Genomic DNA, 24,776 nt, shown 5'->3' on the forward strand with positions numbered 1-24,776 from the left:
CATACACAACCCACACACGATTCTGCAAATTATTAACATTTATGCACTGCAGCTCAACGCGACAGGAAGATCTTTTATTCTAACTTTTTCGCCCCTCCCACCATTCAGACAGCACTTTATTCTACTACAAACTTCTACTACGAACAACCTGTTTATTATAGGTGATTTCAATTACAGCCCTCCTGCAACACTAACCTCCCGGTACAACCTCAAAGTGGGTAGCTTTTCTGAATTTATTGTTTTGAAGATGAAAATTTAATTACGTTTCGACGTGGTGACTAGTCATACATAATAGACTACATCTATTGCGCTCAATCCATATACCATTGCGTCAAGGAAGAACCCCAATGTTTTCTGAAGCCAGACTGGACCAGCCACGCAATTTTATCTGCCACATTCACCTATCAATGCAATGAACAGGGGCTGGGCTCTTGGAAATCCAACCCGTATCTTGCCAATAATATCCAATTCTAGGATCACTTCAAGGAGGAAATGAAAAAATTAGCTGCACAAATTCTAGAAAAACAACAACTGATTGACGATGAAGCCGTTTGGGACTGGATTAAAGATCAAATCAGAATTTTCATCAAATCGTATCAAATCCAACGAGTCAACTGGAGAACTAGACAACTGAAAAAGCTACTAAAAAAAAAAAAAAAAAAAAAAAAAGAATTTTGGGAACATAAAACTTCAATATTCTTTCTACATTCCTACCAATCATAGAATGCCAAATTGGACTTTTGCAGGTTGAAATCGCTAAAGTAGAATACCTGAAAGCGGGAAAGATTTAGCGGCAGCGCAATGAACGGTCACCCAGGTTTTTGATGCGTTTGATAAAAACAAGAGGAGATCAAAAGTTTATCCCACGTTTGACAGGAATGATACTGGTATAGTCAGCTCAACAAAGAAAAACAACTATCCATTGCGGAATCTTTTTTACAATCAGTTATATACATCAGATCATGTGAATGGATCAGCTTTGAGCACTATGTTAGCCAGTATTGTTCACTCTTGATAGAGTTACAAAAAGAAGTAAACAATGCTTTCAAGATGCACCCTATTTTTCTTTTAATGAATCTACAAAATAGCTTTCTAGAGACTATCTCAGAAAGTTGGCTTAATAAAAAACAATAGTTTAAAGGGTTTTCAGTGAGATTATCGTATTTGATTCTATGGTTTCCAAAAATCTTTCTACAAGTGGGAATGTATGTTGGAGAGGGTAGTTGGTTTAATGTGTATACTTTTAAAGAATCTTCACCTATTGCTTTGCATTAAACATAAATGGAGGGGTATAAGAAGCAAATGCAAATTATAAATAAAGAATTACAAATCTCGGATAAGGTTGATATGAGAAGGTGATGGTTGCTTAAGTGTGGTTACTCAATTCATTAACGTCCTGATGGATATTGGTTATACAGTTGTTAAAAGTATTGGCTGCTAAATGAGTTTGATAGATGAAAGTTCTTTATTAATGTGCTTTTGAAAGACGCAAAATTTTAACTTGTTTTGTCGTACATACTGCTTGAGAGGACAGCCAAGAAAAAAGCTTTCGATGTGATTAATATTAACTTTGCACATTGGTCAATTAGATAATTCATATTTACGGGAAACAGTAATTTGTGTGAAATTTTCTGACGTATAAACCGGTGCATTGGATAGTTAAATCAATTCCTGGTAAATATGCCTTTAAGATAGCTGGATACGTATTTATGTTGGCTGTATAGTTTACAAAATAGGGTTATATTTACTATGTTGAATCCTTTAGTTGGAAAAAGTTGGAAGGCACAGCCAAAAAGCAGATGAAAAGTATTATGTGGCCTCATTTTCTGCGAAAGTATTAGAGTATTCCATTTGATACGATGACAATTTTATAGTAGAAAAATTTAGTGACCAAAGACCAACTTTTGCTACTATCGATATAATGTCACGCGTTAATCGAAACAAGAACCACTACTTGAAGGCGATTATTGGTTGGTAATTACCACATGATCCAAAATAGACAAGAAGTAAACTGGATGAATTCCCAGTACTTGTTGAATTTTGTTATTGAATTGACATATATACATGCAGTGTGTTGGAGATGAAATTAGATCAAGAGGAAGCCTTGATAGATTACTGGAGTGGATTGGACGAAAAATAGAATGGCGGGATTACCAAACTCATTCAGACCAATTTCACATTATACAAAATAGGTTGGGTCAGTAAAAGAGATGGATTACATCTTATAGACGCTTGGCTAATGATTTTCACCTGAATTAAGTCCTTTTTTTTTTTTTTTTTTTTTTTTTTTTTTTTTTTTTTTTTGAAAAAAATGCCATCAGCGATTCATTCCAAAACTCAGGGAATACAAATGTACCTAGTATCTCGTTTTAAACAGTGCAGATGGGGTATACATATGAGTGAAATGGTCATAACTAATTTTAATTTTCCAGATATTGAGTTAAATTTGTTTATCACTTCTGCTGCTACGGCAATAGCTTGGAATCATATTTTAAAACAAGTTTTAAAAAAAGCCAAGACATGTCATCATAAATATGAAACAAGTTTATTCCTTGTATAGTGTATTTTAAGGTTCGGCTTCAGTAGGAACTGATGTATATCCATTAAAAATCTCCTGCTCGATTGCTGCTTGACCTTGGTCTCTTATTGATTCATTATAAGATTTGCCAGGTGTATTTCTTATTACTATTTGATAATACTACAATGATAGAAGGTCAACTTGGATGTGTTAAAATTAGTAGGATTTCAATTACCCAAAATCCAGTACAAACAACCATTGAAAAGATTGCAGTAATATATGGAACTATTCAATTATTAATATTTAAACCCAAATCTCAATTATTCACTTACGCCAATAAGGATAATAGTGATTTTCAACAGGTATAAATACAAAAACAAGAGCATAGGCGGTGAAAAGGAGAAAAATATAAACACAAACTTGTTATAATAGTTATTTTACATGCATCTTTTTTTATAAACACGTCATCTTACCTAAAGGTGCTTTAATAGGCCTGTTGTTTTTAGGTTCGCGTTTTCTTAAAATCAGAATTGCTAATGCCATCAGGAAATAAAAGACCTATAGAGAAATGGTTACTTACACGTTTTATGAATAATCTATTGATATCTTACATAAACTGGATATGCTGCAAATGCAACTACAAACTGGTATACAGCACCAGGAGGAGGACCAAAAATAAAGAGAATAGACAAAATATATTGTAAAAGGTAAGCATTCACAGGGCTTTTAAATCTTGGATTCACTTTTCCAAACAAGTGGCCATAAGGCAAAAGGCCTTGCCTAGATACTTCCATGATTACTCTACCCGCTGAAAAATTAATTGCAGCACCACAACCAAATGCACTTAAACCAATGAATAATGGAAGTACTGTAGATACAAAGTTTTCTCCTAAAGATCGAGTAAAACTTTTTTAAATAATTGTTAGGAAAAAAGTATGTGTATAGTGACTATTATTTCACTTTTCTCTTACAATGCTGCTGCTACAATGAACTCGGAGCTTTTCATTGTATCAAGAGGTAGAACAACCAGATAGGCTATATTCGTAAGGATATATAACGTAGCAGTGCTTAAGATAGCTGCTGATGAAGCCTTTGGTAAATTCTTGATTGGGTCCTGATGATTAATATGCATAAGCTAATGTAAAGATAAACTTTTGCTATCTATTACTTGCCTTTACTTCATCAAGAATGTAGTTAAGATTATGCCAACCACTGTAACTATTCATGACCTAACAAGAGCATAAATGTATGTTTGAACCCCTATTTATCTATGTTTACGTAATATAAAGCAGAAGCATATGGACCAATAGAGTTGGATGTACCATAAAATGATAGATTGATGGTAGGGTCTACATCTGATGGAAGCACTTTAAAAAGTACAAGTAGGCCAATTATTGTAATCAATGAAAGAACAGAAATCTTTATAATGGTCAGAAAGCCCATTAACTTTATAGATGCCTATATATCCTGCTTAGCTAAAATATATAGAATATGATTTATACCTTTGTAGAAAAGATATTTGAAGCAGTAAGGATAGTGGCAGTTAAAACTAGAATATGTAAAGAAGGTTAATCAAAGATAAATATTTACACAACTGTACTTACGTGCCCAATACCTTTCTACTTGACTTGATTTATACTTTGATCCAAAAATAGCATAATTTATGTAACCACCAAATACAATGCCTGCTAATAATAAGTTTTCTATTCAATTTTTCCTTCTATAATCACCTTGAGATGCTACACCACTTGATCGATTCATAAGGCTCCACATAGTAAATAAATAGGCTAAGAGATACTTTGGTTTTCTATAACAATATTCTAAATAACCAACTTCTCCGCCACTTGAAAGTAAATCAATAAGCTTTGTATATGAATAGGCATAATTGTCTTTCTCATTTACCTGCGAGGAAGCTACTTGCAAATGTGAATTAGAAGAACAGGCTATTTTTATACAACTTTACCATTGTGCCTAATTCCATAAATGTAAAAGTTCCCGAGAATGCTACAAATGCCCCTATCGTCCAAATAATCAAGTTGGCTGCTCCTGATCCGACAAGCTGTAAAGTAAGGGCTGGACCAACGAAAATGCCAGCGCCAATAATGTAATTGACATTCACCGTGGCTCCTTGAATCCAGCCAATCTTTCTTTCTAATCGTTGATCACCCATTGCTAAGGGCTCCATGTGTCCCACTTGCCCAGTCATGTCGTTTTCAGGGCTTATAAGTGGTTCATTCTGTTCTTCTGCTATTGTCATTTACTAAATAAAAAAAAGAGATGTGCTGTGTTATCAATAAGAAAAAACGAAATCTATGCATTATTTGATTTTTCAATGAGCGACATAAATTGACCTTTTTTGATAAAAAAAAATTAAAGCGGGAACAATGCGGGTTTATATCACACTTCACTAGATGATCAAATAAACAAATGCAGTGTAGAAAAAGGGTCCAATACAAAAAATAGATTTGAGCACCAACTTGTTTTGTTGCACTTGTAAAAAAAGGGGGTAAAATAGAGGAATGAGGAGACATGGAATAGAAAGGAAAGCTTTTTTTCTTTTCTTTTTTCTTTATTTTTGTAATTGTATTTTTATTTTACAACATCTTTCCCTTAATCCTACCAAAAGGGTATTCTTATGAATCCAATAGCTCAATATAACATTGATGATGGAGAATATTCTTGCTACTGCTGCTGTTGTTACTGTTGCTTTCAATGTGATAGTAGCAATTCACTTTTAAAATCAACGATAGAAGATTCTTGCTGTTCTTGTTGTAGTAGCATTCTATCGTTATCTATAATTGAACAATCTCAATCAAACGCTGAGGCAACTCAACAAAGTACAGATGAAGACAAGTTGAATAAAAAAAAGCATCACGCTATTTGTGAATTATTGCAAACTGAACACGATTACGTCGACGACTTGAATCACTTATCAGAAGTAAGCCAATGCTCTCCTTTCTCTTCTCCTACTATTTTCTCCCAATCATTAATTTGGCAGTAAATTTTTTTTTACACTGTTCAAAAGGAGAAAGAGTGTGTGTAACAGAATTTTTAATTAAAAACTCTGTTTTCAATAGGTCTGTTTACAAGCATTAAACCGTCAACAGTGGATAATCACGGAGCATAAGGCAACTATAATTAGAAACATTGATCAAATTTTGGATTTTCACTCTCAATTCGTTAACTGTCTTGATTCTGTACAGTACGATTGGTCTTTAATCGCAAAAACATTTCTTGAGCAGGTATATGTTAACAAAGGTATTATACTTAATAGCGTATTTAACAAACTAGAATAGGTGAATAACTTTTCACTTTATAAGCAATATTGTGGTATGCATACTGAAGCATGGTCACTTTTATCTTTCTATCGAAATCGTTCAGAATGGGCTCAGTTTATAAAAGAATACACTTCTCAAGATGATGATTCACTGCTTCAACATCAACAAAAAAGATTACATTTTGAAGACTATTTAATCAAAGTACCAGAGAAAATAATACACATAACCAAAAAGTTGCTCATATAATATTCATTAGCCTGTACAGAGAATATGTAGATATCAATTGCTTGTTAAAGAAATTATAAAATACACTTCACCAGATAAGCCAGAGTATGACCTTTGGACAGCCGTGCTGAGTGAGATGCAAGAGATTGTAACCGAAATAGACAATTTGACATTTCAAAAAGACATGAAGGAACGCACGGATCGATTTATTGAACGTCTCGATGGTGATTGCAGAATCAGTAAAGGACACGTATCTCAATTAGGAAATCTTTTAGTGGCAGGCGCTATTGAGGTCACCTATTCTGCGTTGGGCTCAAGTGTGTCCAAGCCGAGGTATTTGGGATGCTTTGTGTTTCCTACTTACATCATTCTGGTCAGACCTAAAAAGGTGACTAATTATGAGCCAAAGCATTGGTTTCCTTTGAAAATGGCAGACTTTGAAAATCTAGAGGATATTGAAGGTTTGTTCAGAACTATCTTTAAACAACTCATTTCTTATCATTTTATCTATAGATCAAAGGGAGCATTCATTTATTGTACGTTGTAAAAAGCATACATTCATTTTTAGTGCTACCTGCGCACAAGAAAAGCAACTATGGACTAAAAAGTTACAAGAGGCTATTGGAAAGGCAAAGACAGATGACGCAGAGGATATCATCATCCCTTCACTACCAGGTGTGGCAACTAATAAAAATTTGCCACCTATCCGACCCTCTCGCTCCTTTTCGAATATCCTCGATATGACGTTGACCAGTACACTTTCAAGTATAGACAAGAGCAGATTATCTGAGAGACAATTGCTCCGTCGATCCATCTCATCTCATGTTATGCTTGAAAGTAATGAAAAAAAGAACAAGAGGACTGAGTCTTCGCTTGTCAAGCGTTATTCGGCAGATTACGCAACCAACCAACAGAAAAAGAGATTGGAACTCAAGCCGAGAAACAACTCAGAGACCTATATCAAGCCAGAGCCATCCAACGTACCGAGACGAAGACACAGTAGTTCACTGGACTTCTTGTCTGATACAAACAGCATGATTAGTAAAATGTCAATTCAATTCAAAAACAACCATCAGCATGCAATGCGGCTTAATGTAGATCATAAACTGCGTGATGTATGTACACAAGAGTACCTATCCTCTCGAGCTCGTCATATGCGTGACGCAGAGCCTCTTTCGTCAGTAGACACGTTGATAAAAAAGAAGAAATCTTCTTCTCTGCTGCGAAACTCGGTATCCAATTTATCGCTCATGATACCCAGAAGGACGATCGGGGAATCAGTGACCAGGACGGCTGTTCCTGAGGCAGAGCTCATGGATGAAGGTTCTTCTAGTTTGTTACCTAAAACCTCTCAGATCGCTTCCTCTGTTCAATCGACTCCACGCCAAAGCTCTTTTGACTGTACGTTTACGATCCTTCCTTCTAGTATGACGGAATCGAATTACAGTACAATACCAAAGCACAAGAATAAAAAGAAAGGAGACGCATTGGCTCAAAGAGTTTTAAGACAAATTGCAAGTATTCGGCATATAAAGCCCTCTATTCCTGATTGGAACATGTCTGCAGATACTCTGAGATGCGAAACCTCTGATGCGGTATGTTCAGGTACACTCTAGCAAGCATCATACTAACCTTGCTTGTTAGCCTAAGAAATACTCGTTACATTTTAAAAAATCCTTCGCCTCCTTGAGACACAGCAACAACAGCAGTCAATTAGAAGAACCAACAAGGCCCTCTGCATTTGCTTATGCTACCACGCCTTCAGCTAGAAAAAATCCCAGTTGGAAATCTCGATTACCCAAGTTTTTTTTCGTACACAAATCTTAAAAATGTATCATATTCTTTACAACTACTTCCCCTGTATCCTTAATATTACTCTCCTTCTCTATGCTCACTGTTACTATCACTACTTATTTTGTAATAAAATTTATTGTCCATCTTTTATTTATACAAGGTGCATGCTCGTTTAATACATTCATTTGCATAATGTACTATTACATTAATATACGCATGCACCCTGCAGACAAAGAGTAAATCATAGCAGCGTTTTGCAAATAACTCCGAATTGTAAAAAAAAAAAAAGGTAAGCTTATGATGATAGCCACTGCATTCATTGCGATATTAGACGCTTTTTATTCAAAAGAGTAGGGATCATTGTGTTACATTGTAAAATCTTTTTTTTTTTTTAATAAATGTATACAAATATATATAAACGTGTGTATGTGTATGTTTAAACCAAGCAAAAAAAAATCTTTTAAAGAAAGTAGTCTGGTAAATTGCTTTTGTTTGGTGTACCCTTTGTGTCTTGCTATAAAATTATAATATTAATAATAGTATTCAATGCTTTCAATTCTCAATTATACCTGAGGCGCTGCATCAAACATTTTATACTCTGTATTCAAATGCTCGTCCAACTGGAGTATTGCTGCCACATTTCCACATCGATAACAATAATTGGGTGCTGACCAAACAGTAACGATTTTATGATCAAACATTGGCTTGTATCCTTCCATGACTAATTGATGTGCGCGTGCTACAAATTTGAGCCCATTCGTATGCAAAAACTACGGAATATCGAATTAACACATGCCACCATGAGCGTGATACTAAGATATTTACTGCTTCTACTACGTCACCTCCAAATAGATAACCAGCTCCTCTTGGACTATAACCCCATCCTTGAATTTCTACAGGCAAATCAGTCTATTTTCCCGCTTCTTTACCATTTCTCTTACCTTCTGGATCTGACCAAAGCAAATCACACATGGCTCCATCATGAGGAACTTCTTGTTTTCTATCAATTGTTCTAATCTATATTTCCAAGTGTTATTTAGATGCAAACACAGCATTTGATTGTCATTTTACTTGGTCTAGCGTATTTATACTAGGAGAGAGTCCTCCGTGAACGCAGAGGACTTTATCATCAATAATGGCACTCAGTGTCAAGTAATCAAATACTTCGCAACAATATCTCCAGACGTTGGCTGATCCATATTTTCGAATGCATTCATCATAAAATCCATACACTTGAGTAATTTGCCTACTTTCGTGATTTCCTCTAATCAGGGCTATTCTATCTGGGTATCTTACTTTTAAAGCTAATAATAACAAAAAAGTTTCTACTGAATAATATCCACGATCAACAAAATCACCTTTAAATAGTGTCAGTAAAGTTTGCTGTGCATTTTCTCTCTTTTTTTTCTTTACCCATAAATAAGTAACTTGTTTCTGGACATTCTCCTCCAACACGGAATAATTCTTTTAAATCGTGGAATTGGCCTATGAAGAAATGGTAAGTTTCGTAATCCAATTGTCGCATCTTTTTTTTTTGTTCTTTTTGTACCGTGAATATCACCACAAATCTATTTTCAAGTAATTAGTAAAGTTATAATTGCACCAAGAGTAAAGAGGGCTTATTTACAGTGACAGGTGAGTCTACTTTTTGTACGTTGCTTTCTTCAATTAAAATTTCTGTTGCTTTTTCACATAATTCCTTTACTTCTTTTTCCGTAATTATTTCTCCTCGTCTTAATTGCTCAACTTGTCTAAGATCTCCGTTAATAAGCAAGAATTTAAATAGACAACAGCTTTATTTATACCTATCAAGGTCATTCATTTGTAATTTTAAAGAAAACAAATCACTCCCACTTTTCACTCTTTCAAAAAAAGGAAAAAAAAAAATGTGCGCATTCGGAGTTAATTTATTCTTTTGGTTACCAAAATAAGAAAATCACTAAAGTATTTTATGGATGCAACACGCGAAAAGAGAAAGATTTAGTGAATTATAATACAATTTTAAATAAGCATGCCTGCAACAGAAGCAGATAGCCAAGTGCTTAATGTTCCACAGATCAAGGCAGAAATAGACAAACTCGAGATATCATCCACACGAGTAGGCGCCAGAGAACTCAAGACAGCCACTTGAGCGCCAAGCGTACCAAAATTAGCAAACCCACAGAGGGCGTAAGTAACAACAAGTTCGGATCGTGAAGATAATAGATTTTTGTAGGTATTTGTCATGTCATGAAAGGCAACGTATTCATTAGCCCAGACTTTGGTTCCCATCAATCGACCTACAATCACAAGGTCTTTATTATCAGCGCCAATTAACCAAGCAACCTACGTCAGGAGATTAACATCAACGACTTCTTATATACTCAATCCCATTGAAGACTTACGGGAATAAAGACATAACCAGTGATTAACTGAAGTGTAAGGTTTTCGATATTAACAAAATGGCCAGCCCAAGTCAAGAGACCGTTGAAAGCATTCAATGAAGACAGAATCACAATCACATTAGCCAAGATGAGCAAAACCAACTCTATACCCAACTTGGCACCCTTACTAGCAGCGTGAAGTACGTTGATTGCACCATTTGAGGTCATGGGGATGGTCGTGATGTCTCTTATAGCAGACTGTTCTGTGTCGGGGTATCTTAATTTGGATACGGCAATTGAACATGGGATAGACATGATGCATGAAGTCAATAAAGCCTTACCAGAGATACCCATTGCAACATAGCCATACAACATAGAGCCAGAGATGGTAGCAAATCCACAGGTCAAGATCATATGAAGTTCCGATCTTGTCAAATCCTTGATAAGAGGTTCAATTAATAAAGCATTCTCACTAGCTCCAAGAAAAGGCTGTGTTAAAAAAAAAAAAAGTGAGTGCGAATAGGCTAAGGCCTCGATGACAATACTTACAGAAGCGATGGCGACCATGGCTTCAGCTCCAGAAATAGTCAAAAGAGACACGCAAACGACCGAAATCTTTTTGAGAATGAACTGAATTGTCCCTAAATAATAGAACACTTGAACTACGGCAGCAAAGAAGATGGCGGGAGGAAAGACATTGACAGCAAAGATACCTGAATTGGCTATATTGGTACCAAAGATGAATGAAGTGCCAAACCAAGAGTATCCTAAAAAGCTTTGGACAAAGGTTGCTATCCACTGAAAGATATCATTACCAACCGATGTTCGAAAGACAAACAAGGCGAGTAGGAATTGAATGAAAAAGGCAGTACAGATCGTGTTCCACCGAATCTCCTTGCGATGCTATAGCAAACGTCAGTCCTATAAAAAAAAATCCAGTCTTTTCTTTACTGCCGATGTAGAAAAAAGGACAAAGATAAAGACGAAAAAACCAAAGACGGCAATCAGCCTTCGTTTTCGTGGAGACTCTGTTTTTTCCGGAAGGCTAAAGACCGTAGCCAGGATGAGGGTGATGACAAAGGCTGCCCAAGCGAACGAGAGAACACGCTGACTGAATCGGCTGTGAAGCAATTGAGAGAGGGAATGAATCATGCGCTTCCAAGGCCTGGTGATGATAGTGGTGGGTACATGGCAAAAGAATAAAAACAGGGTTGTGTAGAGATAGATGAGCGCCAAGATCAGCAATTCCTGGCTGTAGCCTTTAGGGATCTGCAGTACGTAGGCGGCAATGAAAAATCCGGTAAAGAGAATCCAAAATACGGGGCTATAGAAAAAGAGATGTTCAGTGTTAGGTACTGCATTTACTTACATGACTGAATATTACAACAGGCTTTTTTTTATCGATTCATGTAATCTCTCCCATTTGGTTTGTTTCGTTTTCTTCATGTCGATTGCTTGCTCTACTTGATTGATCGTTTCGAATGTATTGGTGGATTGATTGAGGCCTTCATCGTTATCGGCTGATGTCGTTGGAAGAGTAAGATTGGGATGACTGTTATCACTTTGCTTTAGATTGAATCCTTCAGAAGCAAGCACCATAAAAAAAAAGTGAGAGAAAAGAAAAAGAAATGGAATTAAATAATTGTCAAGTCTATGCATAATCTAATTCGGTTAAAAACGATAAAGTCAAGTTGCGTATTCTTTATTGCTTAATTGAGAATAAAAGACGATTAGAACCAGTGGGCTTGATCTGATTTACTTCTTTTCAAACAATTGAATAAAAATAAATTTGAAATGTTTAAAAGGTAATAGTTTTTATTAGTGTACAGAGTATGCCCTTTTTTTTATTTTTATTTTTTTTTTAGAAAAAAACAACAATTTTGAAATGTATTAGCGGGATGAATAAGTAAGAGGGGGGGGGGAGAGGAAGGAATAGGTTTATAAGCCAATTAATGAGATGTAAATGTACGTAGAGATTCTAGAGTGGATATGGAAGTAAAGGTTGAATCAGTAGAACTGGATAATCTTTCATTCGTTGGGTCCAAATAAAGTAATACGTTTTCTTCACCGTGAAATGCGGTGGTTATCTTTTGAGGATCCAAGTGACAAGAAGATAGTAAAGAGGGTAATGCGCCCATTCTAAAAATAAATTAGGGATTTTCAAAATTTTATGTTTATTTAGATTTACCTTGCAAGGAACATTTGTAACCTTAATCGAATCATTTGTTGGTATAGTTCATGAAGTGATCTGTGTTTATAGAGACCAGCACGCATATGTCGAATGAACGAATAGAATTCAATGACAGCAACCAGTCGATCACGACAATAACGATCTACGCATGCCCACTCATCAAAATAAGATATTCGAAATCTGTATTTCAACACATCCTCTCTTTCTTCTTCTTTCACTCTTCTTCCACATGCTTGACATCCCACAAAGAAGGTCCCATTCGTGAATCTTTCCCACAGTGTCGCCGTCGCTTCTTCTTTCTGCTGACGTTCACACTGTTCTTCTACGAATCCTTTCGGACATTCTTCAACAAAGCATGTCTTGACCAAGATGGCATCGATAATCTTCTTGGCTGTCAAACGAGGACTTGGACCAAACCTTAGACAAGGTTCGACATCTTCTCTCACAGAATATTTCATGTATTTCAGTGAATGTAATTTCCGAAGTGGTGTTTGACTGGCCATTTGCATAAAGTCATTAAAATCCAAGAGTGCCGCATCGTCTTCTACGGTTTCCATCTGAAATCCAGCATTGAAATCATTCGCTACCATCATTTCCAACTGAGCACGGGAATAAGCATCAATTGGGTAAGGTGGGTTCACTTTAGGTTTTAACTGATCCTTTAATACTCCTACTTGTTCCGAGATCACTTGTAGTTCATCCTCTACTTCTTTTAATGCGATTGATAATGTATCATTCTCTTTAAATATCTTTTCTTGTTCCTTTTTTTCTATTTTAACCATCTTGTCTGCTTCTTCAAATAGTTTTTGGCTTAGCTCTTCTAATTCTTTTTTCGCAGTTTCTTTTGATTTTTGAATCACCTCCACTTGAGCCACTTCTTCTTTACATTTTAATTTTAATACCTTCATATCGTGTTGTAAAGACTGAATACCATTCACTTTCTTTTTGATGGCCTCTTGTCTATCTTGAATGGTTTGTTCTATTGCTGATACCTTGTCCTCCCAGTCTTCCCTTTCGTCTGTGATGGCTTCTTTCTGACTTTGTAATAAAGAGAGCTGAGTCTGAGTAGGCTGGAAAGTAGTGGAAAGGATAGTCTTACAGTTTAAACAATCGGTAAAAATGAATTCTTTACATTGACAAATTGGTTTATCTAACAATTGAATGACTATTGAGTTATCTTTATCATAAACAGTTTCTGTTTCAGTCATAATATTTGACATTAGGGTATAAAAGAGAATAATAATATAAATAAAAGGGGAGAGAAAAGAGAATGAAAAAAAAAAGAACGTATTTTTTTAGGCTTATTTGCACCAAAAAAAAAAGGGGGGGGGAAGAGAAAGAGCGGAGAGGGGTGACTTATAAAAGTGACAATTCAAGTTTTTTTTTTTTTTTTTTCTTTATTGAAATGAATAGCAGAGTACCAAAGAAAGTATTAAGACCAAGCCAACAATATTTAGACAATGTAAAAGAGACGTCTGTTACTTTAAAGGAACCAAAGAATCAATTACTCATTTTGGATCTCAATGGCACTCTTGTTTCACGAGCACCTAGAAATACGACAATGTATGTTCGTCCTTACAGTAATTTGTTTTTTGAATATATTTTTCAAAACTTTACAGTCATGGTTTGGAGTTCAGCTCAACCTCATTCAGTTGAATTCATGTGTCGAATGTTTGGATCTTATAAATCTAAAATTGCAGCTATTTGGGATCGTACCTCTTTTGGGCTGAATTCACATCAATTTAGAAATAAAGTGACGACAATCAAAGATTTAGAGAAAGTTTGGCAACATTTTGGCAGTGAAGTATTTAATGCGACGAATACGATATTATTGGATGATTCACCCAATAAGACTGTATTACAACCTTTTAATGTAATTCATCCAATTGAATTCGAACATCATTCAACTGCTTTTTCTTCAAATGGAGATTCTGAATTAATACAAATATTAGATTATTTAAAGGAAATAAGATATCAAAGCAATGTAGCTAATTATATTAAATCACATCCTTATGAATCCATCTTAAATAACAAACATAATTCATTTAAAACCATACAATTTATCAAGGCAAATGGGAATGAAAGTCATCTTGTTGATTTCTCTTTAAATAGCTTATCCAATAAAATAAATAAATTTTAACACGTCCCCTCAAACAAAGGTACACAAATAAAAAACCAAGTCCTCTTTGATGATGTGTTTCGTCATTTTATACACAAAATAGTAATTCAGGTACACGTTCGGTGTTTTAAATTAGGATGAAATTAAACCAAGTCTACTTTTTGTTCACTGAGCAGAAAGGTGTCAAGGTTTCTATGTTTTAAATGGACAGATTCTATTCGAAATGATTTAAAAGAAGTCTGTGGTAAGGACAGTTTGAATAGTTGTACACGTAATAAATAATTACTTTTTTTTAAAACAGACTATTTTATTGTCAGTGACGAGGGTTCTTGTGGAAGGATGATAGGTAAAATGTCATTCAAGACACTTTGAAGCTCTACTTGTAATTTTTTTTAATAAAGATCTTGTTTAGTAATCATGACTTGAAATAGAAAAGAATTCAAAGCAATAAAATATTTAAAAAGGTCTAAATGACAGACACCTTCAAAGATGTATGTGGCTAATGATCTTTGAACAAGTCATACAAAATAGAAAAACAAGGAGAGAGGGGGGGATTTTACCCTAAAAAGTTTGCCTACTTTATTAATAATTATACCCGAAATAGACATTAAAGCCAATGATAGCATATCATCCACCCACGTGTGGATACAAATCAAATTTGACATTCTTGCTTGTTGTTATCCATAAACTATACCTTATTGACTTGAATAGACATCATGACACGAATGAATATGAAAAAAGAAACTAGTTTGTATACATTAAATAAAGTAACCCTAAAAAATGAATAGTGGGGGATGTGCATTATTTATTTTGCTATCCATCCTACCGTCCATTAAAAAAAAGTGCCGTATTTGTATTCCGTTGTTAAAAATAAACACCTATTTTTTAATTGAACTCAAAAGATTGAAAATAGTTTTTGCTGGTAGAAATCTTGATATCTTTGCTCTGTGAATTGGTTTGAATTGTTCACTACATCTTTTGAAAACACACACGATGCCACCTGCATGTCTCAAAATAGATGATGGCTAATGTGGCAAACTTCAATAGCCAATCAGAATATTAGTTTAATTTAATCTCAGTTTGTGTATTTGGAACAGGTCTGACGTGTATTTAGAAGTCGGTGTTCAACAAATGGATGTCTGTGTCACTCTTTATCTGATTTATAAAGAAATCCCCCCCAACTCACTCTCATTCAGTGTGAATTAAATGTTCTATTCTTCTTTAGAGACTATCAATTGATTTCTGTGGATCTTTTGCTCTTTCTTTTTTTTTTTTACAATTTGTTTTTCAAATAATACAATCAATCAAAATGAATCAATCGAACGCCGACGCTTTAAAAAAAAACGAACTTTTATCTCCTCCCCACTCTTTCCATTCTAAACGTCCTATTTTTATAACAAAAAAAAAATTTGTGTTCAATCCCTTTTAAAAATAAACAAGCGGTTTTTGTTTTCTTTTCTTTCTTTTTTTATAATTATTTTCTTTATCATCCATGTTATATTTAACAGATGATTTGGGTTTATTACCCTTCTTTTTACCATTTGGAATCATTGGGTTCTATCGATACTTGTGGTATTTCATTAAAGTAGCTGCCTGGTTAGTTTATCGACCCAGGCTACCCAAAGCTAATCCAACCTATACAGGCGAAAAGGATGTGACGATTATTGTGCCCACCATTGATGCAGGAGAAGAATTCAAAATTGCCGCTCGTAGTTGGCTCGCTTGTAAGCCAAAAGAGATCATTATCATCACAGAAACAAAAATGAGAGGTCCATTACAAGACCTAGCCAATGAAGTCGATCCAGCTCGAATCAAAGTCCTGACGGTCCCCAAGGCCAATAAGCGATTACAAATGGTTGAGGGCATTAATGCTTGTACGACAGAAATCATTGTTTTCTCAGACGACGATGCTATTTGGAAACCCACCATGTTGGATTACATTTTGGCTTGTTTTGAAGATTTAAAGATGGGTGGTGTTGGTACCAGTCAGACGGTGCATGCGGTGGACCCCAAGGGTCGTCAAACCCTTTGGGAAATCTTGGCTGGTTTTCGATTGACGAGTCGTAATATAGAAATCGCAGCCTCGACTCATATTGATGGTGGTATCTGCTGCTTATCAGGTCGTACGGCTGCCTATCGTACCTTGATTCTCAAAGATCCTGCCTTTCAATATTGTTTTACGAATGATCTCTGGTTGGGTAAATACCCTTTGAACTCGGGTGATGACAAATTCTTGACTCGCTGGATGGTCTCTCACGGTTGGAATACCTATGCTCATATCTGTAAAGAAGCCGAACTTTACTCTACCTTCAAAAACAATTGGCGTTTTATTAAACAAGTCCTTCGTTAGACACGTAACACTTGGCGTTCTGATTTTCGATCTCTCTTCATGGAGCGTTACATTTGGAGAAGACATCCTTTTGTGGCCTTTACCATGTTGGACAAGATCTTTTAATTCACTTACTTTGTTGGGCTGGTCTCATCTTGGTCGGTGTCTTTGCCTCTCTTCAAGAAAAACGCGCTGGTCCAACCAATCCACCCTTACCCGCTTGGAATATTGCTATTTCTTACATCATCTGGCTCTTGCTCACCCGATTCATCAAATTGATACCTCACTTTCTAAAGCGACCTCAAGACATCTGGGTATTGCCCGCTTGGTTGGTTTTTAATTATTATTTTGCCATCATGAAAATCTATGCTCTCTTTACGCTACATGAAGTCGGTTGGGGTACGCGTGCAGGTGTGGGCACTGAATTGGCTGCTAATATCGGTAAAGAGGTTCCAGAAGATCATGTTAAAATCGAAATGACCGCTGTGCATTCTGAACGTGAAGAAGAACAAAGGAATGAAAATCCATTTTATTCTATCGCTGACCAACAAGTATCCCAAATGGGTGTCGATGGCTCTTTTGCACCTCCCACCTCTCATCATCATCAACAACAACAGCAACCACTTTTATAAAAATCCCATCTTTTTGTGTCATTCTTTTTATTTCATTATTTGCGTAATAAACTCTTGGAGGGAATTGGTATAAAATCATTGACATCAATTCCTCTTGATAATAATTCATCGTAACAATGATTTGGCACAAGCTTCTTTACAAATTCAGGTCGAATAGATAATTCTATATTTCAAATTGATTACATGTCCATCATCTCTCTTTTATCCCCTTTCTTACCTTCTATAGTGAAATTAAATAAAGGAGGGAGATCTTTCCCTGTGTGCATCTTTGTATCTGGATTTCGTAATTCATCAAAGAAGGGATGAACTAGAGCTTCACTAGCAGAAGGTCTTTCTAATGGATTATATTGTAATATATGTGTCATTAAATCGATGGCTTCAGGTGGAGTTCTTAATCTAAATATCTGTTTTTTATACAGTTTAGTGTGTGTAAACAAAAGGCTTGTTTCATCTGTTTTTTTTTTTTTTTTTTTTTTTTTTTTTTTTTTTTTTTTTTTTTTTTTTTTTTTTTTTTTTTTCCCCGGGAAAAAGGGGGGGGTTTTTTTAAGGGAAATTTATGATCTGTATAATTTGGATTCATTAATTCTATCTGCTCTCTTGAAGGTGTGCCTAAAACTTTAATGATTTCTACCAATTGATCAATTCCACTTTCGCCTGGAAATAAAGGTTGACCCAACAGCAATTCTCCCATCACACATCCTGCAGACCAAATATCAATCTTTATTGAATATTCTGCTGCTCCAAAGATCAGTTCCGGTGCTCGATAATAACGAGAACAGATATAAGACACGTTTGAATCACCCGAGTTTAATATCTTTGCGCTACCAAAATCACACAGTTTCAATACACCTGAAATAGGATCTAATAATAGATTTTGTGGCTTTATGTCTCGATGGCAAATACCAATGCTGTGACAATAAGCAAGTGCTCGACATAATTGGTACATGTATAACTTGACTTGTAAAATGGGTATAGGTTGTCTAATCTTTGCATAATGTCGAGCTACTCGATACACTGTCTCTGGTACGTATTCCAACACAAGATTCAAATAGACTTCTTCTCTCTTTAAACAATCATTTTTAATTACTCCACTTGTCACTAAACATCCTATTCACTCTACCTTTTCTCCTTGATTATAAAAGTAAGCATTTAAACCACACACATTTGGATGGTGCATTAATCTCATCATTTCCAACTCTCGATTCTATTGTTTCATAAGTCCCTGGTTACTTTTTATTGTATCCCCCCCCCCTTTTCTTCGTTTTACTTTAAATCGTCTGTCTTGTAATACTCTTTTGATAGCCACTTTTTCTTCAATTGGCATCAATTTGGCTTGATAAACAACACCAAACGATCCATTCCCAACCACCTTTTCATATGTGTAATAAAGTTGAATATCTCTACCCGTTCGACCGTCTTTTGCAGCAACAACAACGTGCCTTAATTGACTAGGTACTATTGTCGGAATCAGTTTTATTCTGTTTATTGAATGAAACCCCCCTTCTCTTTTTGTCATGGTTCACAAACCTGGTTTTTGTGTTGGTCCTGAAGTCAATTTCAATTCTTTCTGCTGTTCCATTGCTGTATAAAAAAAAAACAAAATAAAAAATAAAAAAAAGAAAGGTCTTGTACTACATCGGAAGAACAAAAAACTAAAAAATTAAAAAAAAAGTTTCTGATCCATCCTTCATCATCCCTTCTACGTCATCTTGGTTGTAATATCCAACCTGTTAAACTATAGCATCTGTTTATTTTGGATGTTGCTTTTGATAACACACTTCAACTTGATTTTGAAAAATAAGATGGGCACATCTATACTCTCCCTATTTGATTAGTATTGATGTAGCAATACATTTATGTATAGGCAGATTATACAAAAATAATTGTAGTCATAAAATCTGTTCCTTTTCAATCGATAGATCATGTTGCTAAGGCATCCGCCAAAATATCGAAAGCTTATCCTGACCGATCTATCAAGAATAGCTGATGTGTTGTCATAAAATTAACTGTAAAAGGACATCTGTGGGTCACTGCAATAATACATTGGTAACCTCTTCCATGCAAAATGAATCCAAGGTTGTAATAAGGCAGCTCTTTAGGCAGGCTCTACTGAGTTGTTGTTGATTATAGCTTGAATAACCAAAGTCATTCAGTGAAAACTATGGTAGAACAGAGCATAAGTTACACCATTGTATTTAATGTGCGTTCAGTTTACTAAATGTAGCCATAATAACGCCATGAAAGCTTAGGATCTTGACGAAACAGTTCATATTGCTGATATCCAATATTATTACTAATAGCTGGATGATATTATAACCGAGTGTAAAGTTTTCAATAAAAGACCCAATAAATAGAGAAACCAAAAAAAAAGATAGAAAACATCAGTCTTTTGGTATTTGTGATCAAGACAGTAGAAATGAACGCTTTGTTTATCATCGTTAATCCATGCTTTTATCATAGCTGATGTAAACATGGAGTCTAATATGACTCAGTCGTATGGCACAATCTTCTGCTTTCTTGAATGGGCAAGTGATTACGGTTGACTTGTAATCAAGCTTGATTTTTTAAGACGCATAGAAGATAGATAGCACTGTGGCACTTACTTGAAGCCATCGTAGATAAAGAGTTAAAATTCGGATAATTAACTATCAATCTCGCTTTACAAAAGTAAAACCAGGTAGCCAGAGTATTTTTATTTAGTTGCTTTTGTTTATAATTTGGATGCTTCTAAAAATCGCTCTATGCCACAGTCCTATGTTTTTTATATGGACTTTTCTTTGTTGTCGTCCTCATCCATATCCATAATAAAGGTTTAGAGAATTATTGTATTTGTATTTTTTAAAAAAGATGTGATTCCCATAGCAAACTTCCACCTTCGCTTCACTCTGATCGATGTCTAAACTAAAATACTCAAACATGTACGTCTGTCCGTTTGCTGAAAAGCCAATCCAAGAAGTCTCAGATACTTCAAGTGACAATCCCATCTTGCAAGATTTCGGAGTATTAATTTAAACGCGTAAAAGCCACATACAATCACACATTTGTAAACTATCGCGTTCCTAGAAAAGTTTCGCGTATGGAAATTTCGCACAAGTGCGTATAATTTGCACTATAAAAGTTTCAAAAATGGCGAAAACTATTGGATATTACCTCTTTTAAGGATTATTTTTTTTAAAAAAAATGACCACAGCCATGGATATCGATACACCTAAACAATCCACCTCAAGCAATGCTGAGGAAGATTTCATTTTGCCATGGTGAGCATTCAATAAATAATACAATATTCAAAAAAAAAGCAAACATTAAAAACAACCTTAGGGTTGAAAAATATAGACCGCTTTATTTGAAAGACATTGTTGGAAATGAAGAAGCTGTGTCGCGTTTAATGACCATTGCAAAAGATGGAAATATGCCCAATCTTATATTGACTGTATGAAAATTACTTGCCAATCCACTCGAAATCGTGTAGACTAAGTTTTAGATTAGGGAATGCCCGGTATCGGTAAAACCACCAGTATTGTATGCTTAGCTCATGAAATGCTCGGTGCTTCTTATAAGGATGCTGTTCTTGAGCTGAACGCATCGGATGATAGAGGAATTGATGTCATTAGAAGTCGAATCAAGACTTTTGCACAGAAGAAAGTCACTTTGCCACCGGGAATGCATAAGATTATCATTCTTGATGAAGCCGATAGTATGACTGGAGGTGCTCAACAGGCTCTTCGAAGAACCATGGAAATATATTCAAATACCACTCGATTTGCTTTAGCATGCAACCAGTCAAACAAGATTATTGAGCCAATTCAATCAAGAACTGCAGTGTTACGCTATACAAAACTTACAAATGAAGAAGTATTAAAGAGATTACTAGAAATCTGTCAAATGGAAAAGGTGCCAATTGAAGCATATCAAAAATAAAAAAAAGGAATCTAACAAAGTTTTAGGTGAACTATAATGATGAGGGCTTAGAAGCATTGATATTTACTGCAGATGGTGATATGCGTCAAGCTATAAACAATTTACAATCAACATTTTATGGTTTTAAATATGTCAATGCAGAGAATGTATTCAAAGTTTGTGATCAGCCTCATCCAATGGTTGCTCAACATATTATTACCTGCTGTTCAGAAGTAAAATTAGACGAGGCTGTTCAATGTATGGAAGAATTGTATTATCTTGGTTACTCAGCACTCGATATCATTACAACTTTCTTTCGCATGGTGCGAAGTTACAACGCCTTGGATGAAGGCCTCAGGCTGGATTACTTGAAGGAAATCGGTTTAACACATATGCGCATTTTGGATGGACATCAAAGTATTCTTCAATTGTCAGGAATGGTTGCTAGACTTTGTAATATTGCATTATCCAAAAAACAACAATAAACATTTCATACAACTCCTTGTTTTTCTTTGACCCTTTTCCTACAAAACAAGTCAAACATCTACGCATGAGCATAATAAGTAAAGCTTTGTACTTCAAATGACAAAAGGTTAAGCGATACAATAGAAATAGATGTATTATGTTTTTGTTCTATATCAAAGTACTTAAAAGCGAGAGCCATCCATTTTAATAGTCTTGGAATAAGAAAATATTTAATTTTTGTAAATGAACAATTTGCTTACTACTTGTGGAAAGCGTTTGAGTTCACTAAAAGGTGCTTGGGAAAATTTTATGAATTGTTCGATATCATAATAAAGAAAGTGTAAAAACCCTGCTAATAAAAAAGAAGTATGCAAAAAAGCATTTATCCAACCATTGTATATAAAAGACTAAGAGTATTTGCTTTGAGGGCAATGAGGTGAACTGTTTGAATCAAAATTTTTTTCTGTAAGAGACCTGCATGCAAAGTCTTGCATTTCAGGAGAAGGTCTTGAGTTTTTCATAGCCAATAAAATAAATGCGGTAATTTAAACAACCTAATAAATACAATATTGAATTTACTTATTTGTGGCTTAGACATGAGTCATAAAATGTAAAATATAAGCTTTGTCAATTTTTTTATACTCTTTTTCCGAACAAGTATGAGTTTAACCGTTTCTGTAAAGGAAATTCCCTTGGGGCTTTTGGCTATTGTTGCCAGTGATGAAAAAATCAAAAATAATATCTCTGTTTCTTCTGGCAAAGAAACCAGCTTCAAAGTAGATAACACTGTCGAACTAAAGTCAGTCGCTAATATCGCCCGCTATTTAACTCGTGCCTATCACCTCTTGGACGAACAAAAAGAAGAAAACCAACGTGCCGCTTATATCCTTGACTTGGCTGTTGCTGGTGATGCCAAAACCTTATTGTCCATTGTTGACTCAAAGACAACACCTTTCTTGAACGGTGCAGAGCCTTCTGTGGTTGATTATATGGCCTGGTACACTTTGAAGCAAGCCAACTTGGCCAACGAATACGTCCAATCGATTGAATCTACTCCTGCCGCTCAACAAGCAAACAAAATGGTGTCCGAACTCTCTAGTGCTTCCAATACCACCGAAAGTATTCCTGAACTTCCTGCTGCTGGCTCAGATCCTTCCACTAATCCTCTCGATACTTTCAAAAACTTGATTGCCGTTCAAATTGCTTCATTGGGTAACCTTGACCCTGTCTTTGTTTATCAAGCCATTGACCTTCCTCGTTCCCTCGAAAATGGTGATTTTGCTATTGCCCTTCCTCGTCTTCGTCTCAAGGGTAACCCTGCTGCTATCGCCAAAGAATGGGCCAATGCTTTCGTCGTCAACGACTACATTACCGAGGCCTCTTCTGCCGGTCCCTTTTTGAATTTTCGTATCAACAAAACGATTTTGACCAAGCTGACCTTGAACATGCTTTCTCAAATGGGTGAACATTACGGTGATAACAAGTCGGGTAACGGAAAGACTGTGATCGTCGAATTCTCCTCTCCCAACATTGCCAAGCCTTTCCATGCCGGTCACCTCCGTTCTACTATTATTGGTGCATTTATTTACAACGTTTATAAGGCTAATGGCTGGAAGGCTATCAGTATGAACTATTTGGGTGATTGGGGCAAGCAATACGGTAAGTTTCCTATAATACACCCCATTCTATAGACTAAATGTGTTTCTTTCAGGTCTTTTGGCTGTTGGATTTGCTAAATACGGTTCTGAAGAGGCACTTCTTGCTGACCCCATCAAGCATTTATATGACGTATATGTTCAAATCAATCGCGACGCTGAAGCTGAACCTACGATTCACGACGAAGCTCGTTCTTACTTTAAAAAGATGGAAGATGGTGACGAAGAGGCACTTGCCTTATGGCGCCGATTCAGAGATTTGTCTATTGTGAAATATAGAGATATTTACGGTCGTCTCAACATTCACTTTGATGTATACTCTGGTGAGTCTCAAGTAGCTGAAGGTATGCAAAGAGCCATGCAAATGCTCCGTGAACGCGAATTAGTAGAAGAATCAGAGGGTGCATTGATTATTGATATGGAAAAGTATAAACTTGGCAAGACTGTCGTTCAAAAGAAGGATGGTACTACTCTTTATCTCACTCGTGACATTGGCGCTGCTATGGAACGTCAAGAAAAGTACAAGTTTGACAAGATGATTTACGTCGTTGCATCTCAACAAGATCTTCACTTGAAGCAACTCTTCAAAACTATGGAACTCATGCAATTCGATTGGGCTAACAAATTAGAACACGTCAACTTTGGTATGGTTATGGGTATGTCTACTCGTAAGGGTACTGTTGTTTTCTTGGAGGATATTTTGGAAGAAGCTAAAGAAACAATGCACGAAGTTATGCGTAAAAACGAAACCAAGTACGCTGAAATCGACGAACCTGAAAGAGTTGCTGATGAAATTGGTATCTCTGCTGTCAAGATTCAAGACAATTCTGCTCGTCGTATCAAGAATTATGACTTCAATATGGAACGTATGTGTACATTTGAAGGTGATACTGGACCTTACATTCAATATGCTCATGCCCGTCTTTTCTCTATCGAACGCAGAAGTGGTATCGAAGTGAACCACAATGCCGATTTGAGCTTGTTGACTGAACCTCAAGCTATTGATCTTATTCGTACCATTTCTCAATACCCCGATCTTGTCAAGAGTTTGTTAAACGGTTACGAGCCATGCAACGTAGTCACATATGCATTCAAGCTTTCTCATGACATCTCTGCTTGTTTCGAAAACCTCTGGGTCAGAGGTGCTGAACCTGCTGTGGCCGATGCCCGTTTACTCATGTACTGGTCTGCCCGTACAACCCTTGGCAACGCCATGCGCATGTTAGGCTTGAGACCTTTGGAACGTATGTAAAAATATTAATTTCCTTTCGTAAATATATACAACCTTTAAAAAAAAATAAAAAGACATT

The 24,776-nt window shown here is 35.7% G+C and overlaps 9 protein-coding genes across 9 annotated transcripts; 4 read left to right on the forward strand and 5 right to left on the reverse strand.

Moving 5' to 3' along the window:
- Nucleotides 1-2,566: 2,566 nt before the first annotated feature.
- Nucleotides 2,567-4,688, reverse strand: RO3G_16276 (uncharacterized protein; the record flags this gene model as incomplete). Its single annotated transcript, XM_067670860.1, has 10 exons — nt 2,567-2,698; nt 2,754-2,803; nt 2,992-3,076; nt 3,130-3,424; nt 3,490-3,632; nt 3,697-3,747; nt 3,797-3,885; nt 4,021-4,067; nt 4,249-4,325; nt 4,482-4,688. The coding sequence occupies 10 exons, from the start codon at nt 4,686-4,688 to the stop codon at nt 2,567-2,569; spliced, it is 1,176 nt and encodes a 391-aa protein (XP_067526961.1).
- Nucleotides 4,689-6,157: 1,469 nt separating this feature from the next.
- On the forward strand, nt 6,158-7,848 carry RO3G_16277 (uncharacterized protein; the record flags this gene model as incomplete). Its single annotated transcript, XM_067670861.1, has 3 exons — nt 6,158-6,482; nt 6,535-7,616; nt 7,666-7,848. The coding sequence occupies 3 exons, from the start codon at nt 6,158-6,160 to the stop codon at nt 7,846-7,848; spliced, it is 1,590 nt and encodes a 529-aa protein (XP_067526962.1).
- Nucleotides 7,849-8,275: 427 nt separating this feature from the next.
- RO3G_16278 (serine/threonine-protein phosphatase 4 catalytic subunit) lies at nt 8,276-9,637 on the reverse strand (the record flags this gene model as incomplete). The annotated part of the gene is made up of 9 exons (XM_067670862.1): nt 8,276-8,329; nt 8,385-8,585; nt 8,641-8,708; nt 8,757-8,832; nt 8,887-9,173; nt 9,229-9,300; nt 9,365-9,383; nt 9,443-9,566; nt 9,621-9,637. 9 exons carry the CDS (start codon nt 9,635-9,637, stop codon nt 8,276-8,278), a joined length of 918 nt encoding a protein of 305 aa, XP_067526963.1.
- Nucleotides 9,638-9,816: 179 nt separating this feature from the next.
- Nucleotides 9,817-11,330, reverse strand: RO3G_16279 (uncharacterized protein; the record flags this gene model as incomplete). Its single annotated transcript, XM_067670863.1, has 4 exons — nt 9,817-10,140; nt 10,200-10,667; nt 10,728-11,081; nt 11,130-11,330. The coding sequence occupies 4 exons, from the start codon at nt 11,328-11,330 to the stop codon at nt 9,817-9,819; spliced, it is 1,347 nt and encodes a 448-aa protein (XP_067526964.1).
- A 797-nt stretch (nt 11,331-12,127) lies between these two features.
- On the reverse strand, nt 12,128-13,577 carry RO3G_16280 (uncharacterized protein; the record flags this gene model as incomplete). The annotated part of the gene is made up of 2 exons (XM_067670864.1): nt 12,128-12,317; nt 12,367-13,577. 2 exons carry the CDS (start codon nt 13,575-13,577, stop codon nt 12,128-12,130), a joined length of 1,401 nt encoding a protein of 466 aa, XP_067526965.1.
- Nucleotides 13,578-15,980: 2,403 nt separating this feature from the next.
- RO3G_16281 (uncharacterized protein) lies at nt 15,981-17,449 on the forward strand (the record flags this gene model as incomplete). The annotated part of the gene is made up of 2 exons (XM_067670865.1): nt 15,981-16,770; nt 16,935-17,449. The coding sequence occupies 2 exons, from the start codon at nt 15,981-15,983 to the stop codon at nt 17,447-17,449; spliced, it is 1,305 nt and encodes a 434-aa protein (XP_067526966.1).
- A 179-nt stretch (nt 17,450-17,628) lies between these two features.
- On the reverse strand, nt 17,629-19,028 carry RO3G_16282 (uncharacterized protein; the record flags this gene model as incomplete). Its single annotated transcript, XM_067670866.1, has 5 exons — nt 17,629-17,853; nt 18,081-18,512; nt 18,570-18,653; nt 18,717-18,904; nt 18,977-19,028. The coding sequence occupies 5 exons, from the start codon at nt 19,026-19,028 to the stop codon at nt 17,629-17,631; spliced, it is 981 nt and encodes a 326-aa protein (XP_067526967.1).
- Nucleotides 19,029-20,629: 1,601 nt separating this feature from the next.
- RO3G_16283 (uncharacterized protein) lies at nt 20,630-21,831 on the forward strand (the record flags this gene model as incomplete). Its single annotated transcript, XM_067670867.1, has 4 exons — nt 20,630-20,706; nt 20,768-20,879; nt 20,936-21,340; nt 21,394-21,831. The coding sequence occupies 4 exons, from the start codon at nt 20,630-20,632 to the stop codon at nt 21,829-21,831; spliced, it is 1,032 nt and encodes a 343-aa protein (XP_067526968.1).
- A 639-nt stretch (nt 21,832-22,470) lies between these two features.
- Nucleotides 22,471-24,718, forward strand: RO3G_16284 (uncharacterized protein; the record flags this gene model as incomplete). The annotated part of the gene is made up of 2 exons (XM_067670868.1): nt 22,471-23,470; nt 23,523-24,718. 2 exons carry the CDS (start codon nt 22,471-22,473, stop codon nt 24,716-24,718), a joined length of 2,196 nt encoding a protein of 731 aa, XP_067526969.1.
- Nucleotides 24,719-24,776: the final 58 nt, after the last annotated feature.

Source organism: Rhizopus delemar, genomic scaffold, assembly GCF_000149305.1.
Source record: "Rhizopus delemar RA 99-880 supercont3.19 genomic scaffold, whole genome shotgun sequence".
In the NCBI taxonomy this organism is placed as follows: Eukaryota; Fungi; Mucoromycota; class Mucoromycetes; order Mucorales; family Rhizopodaceae; genus Rhizopus; species Rhizopus delemar.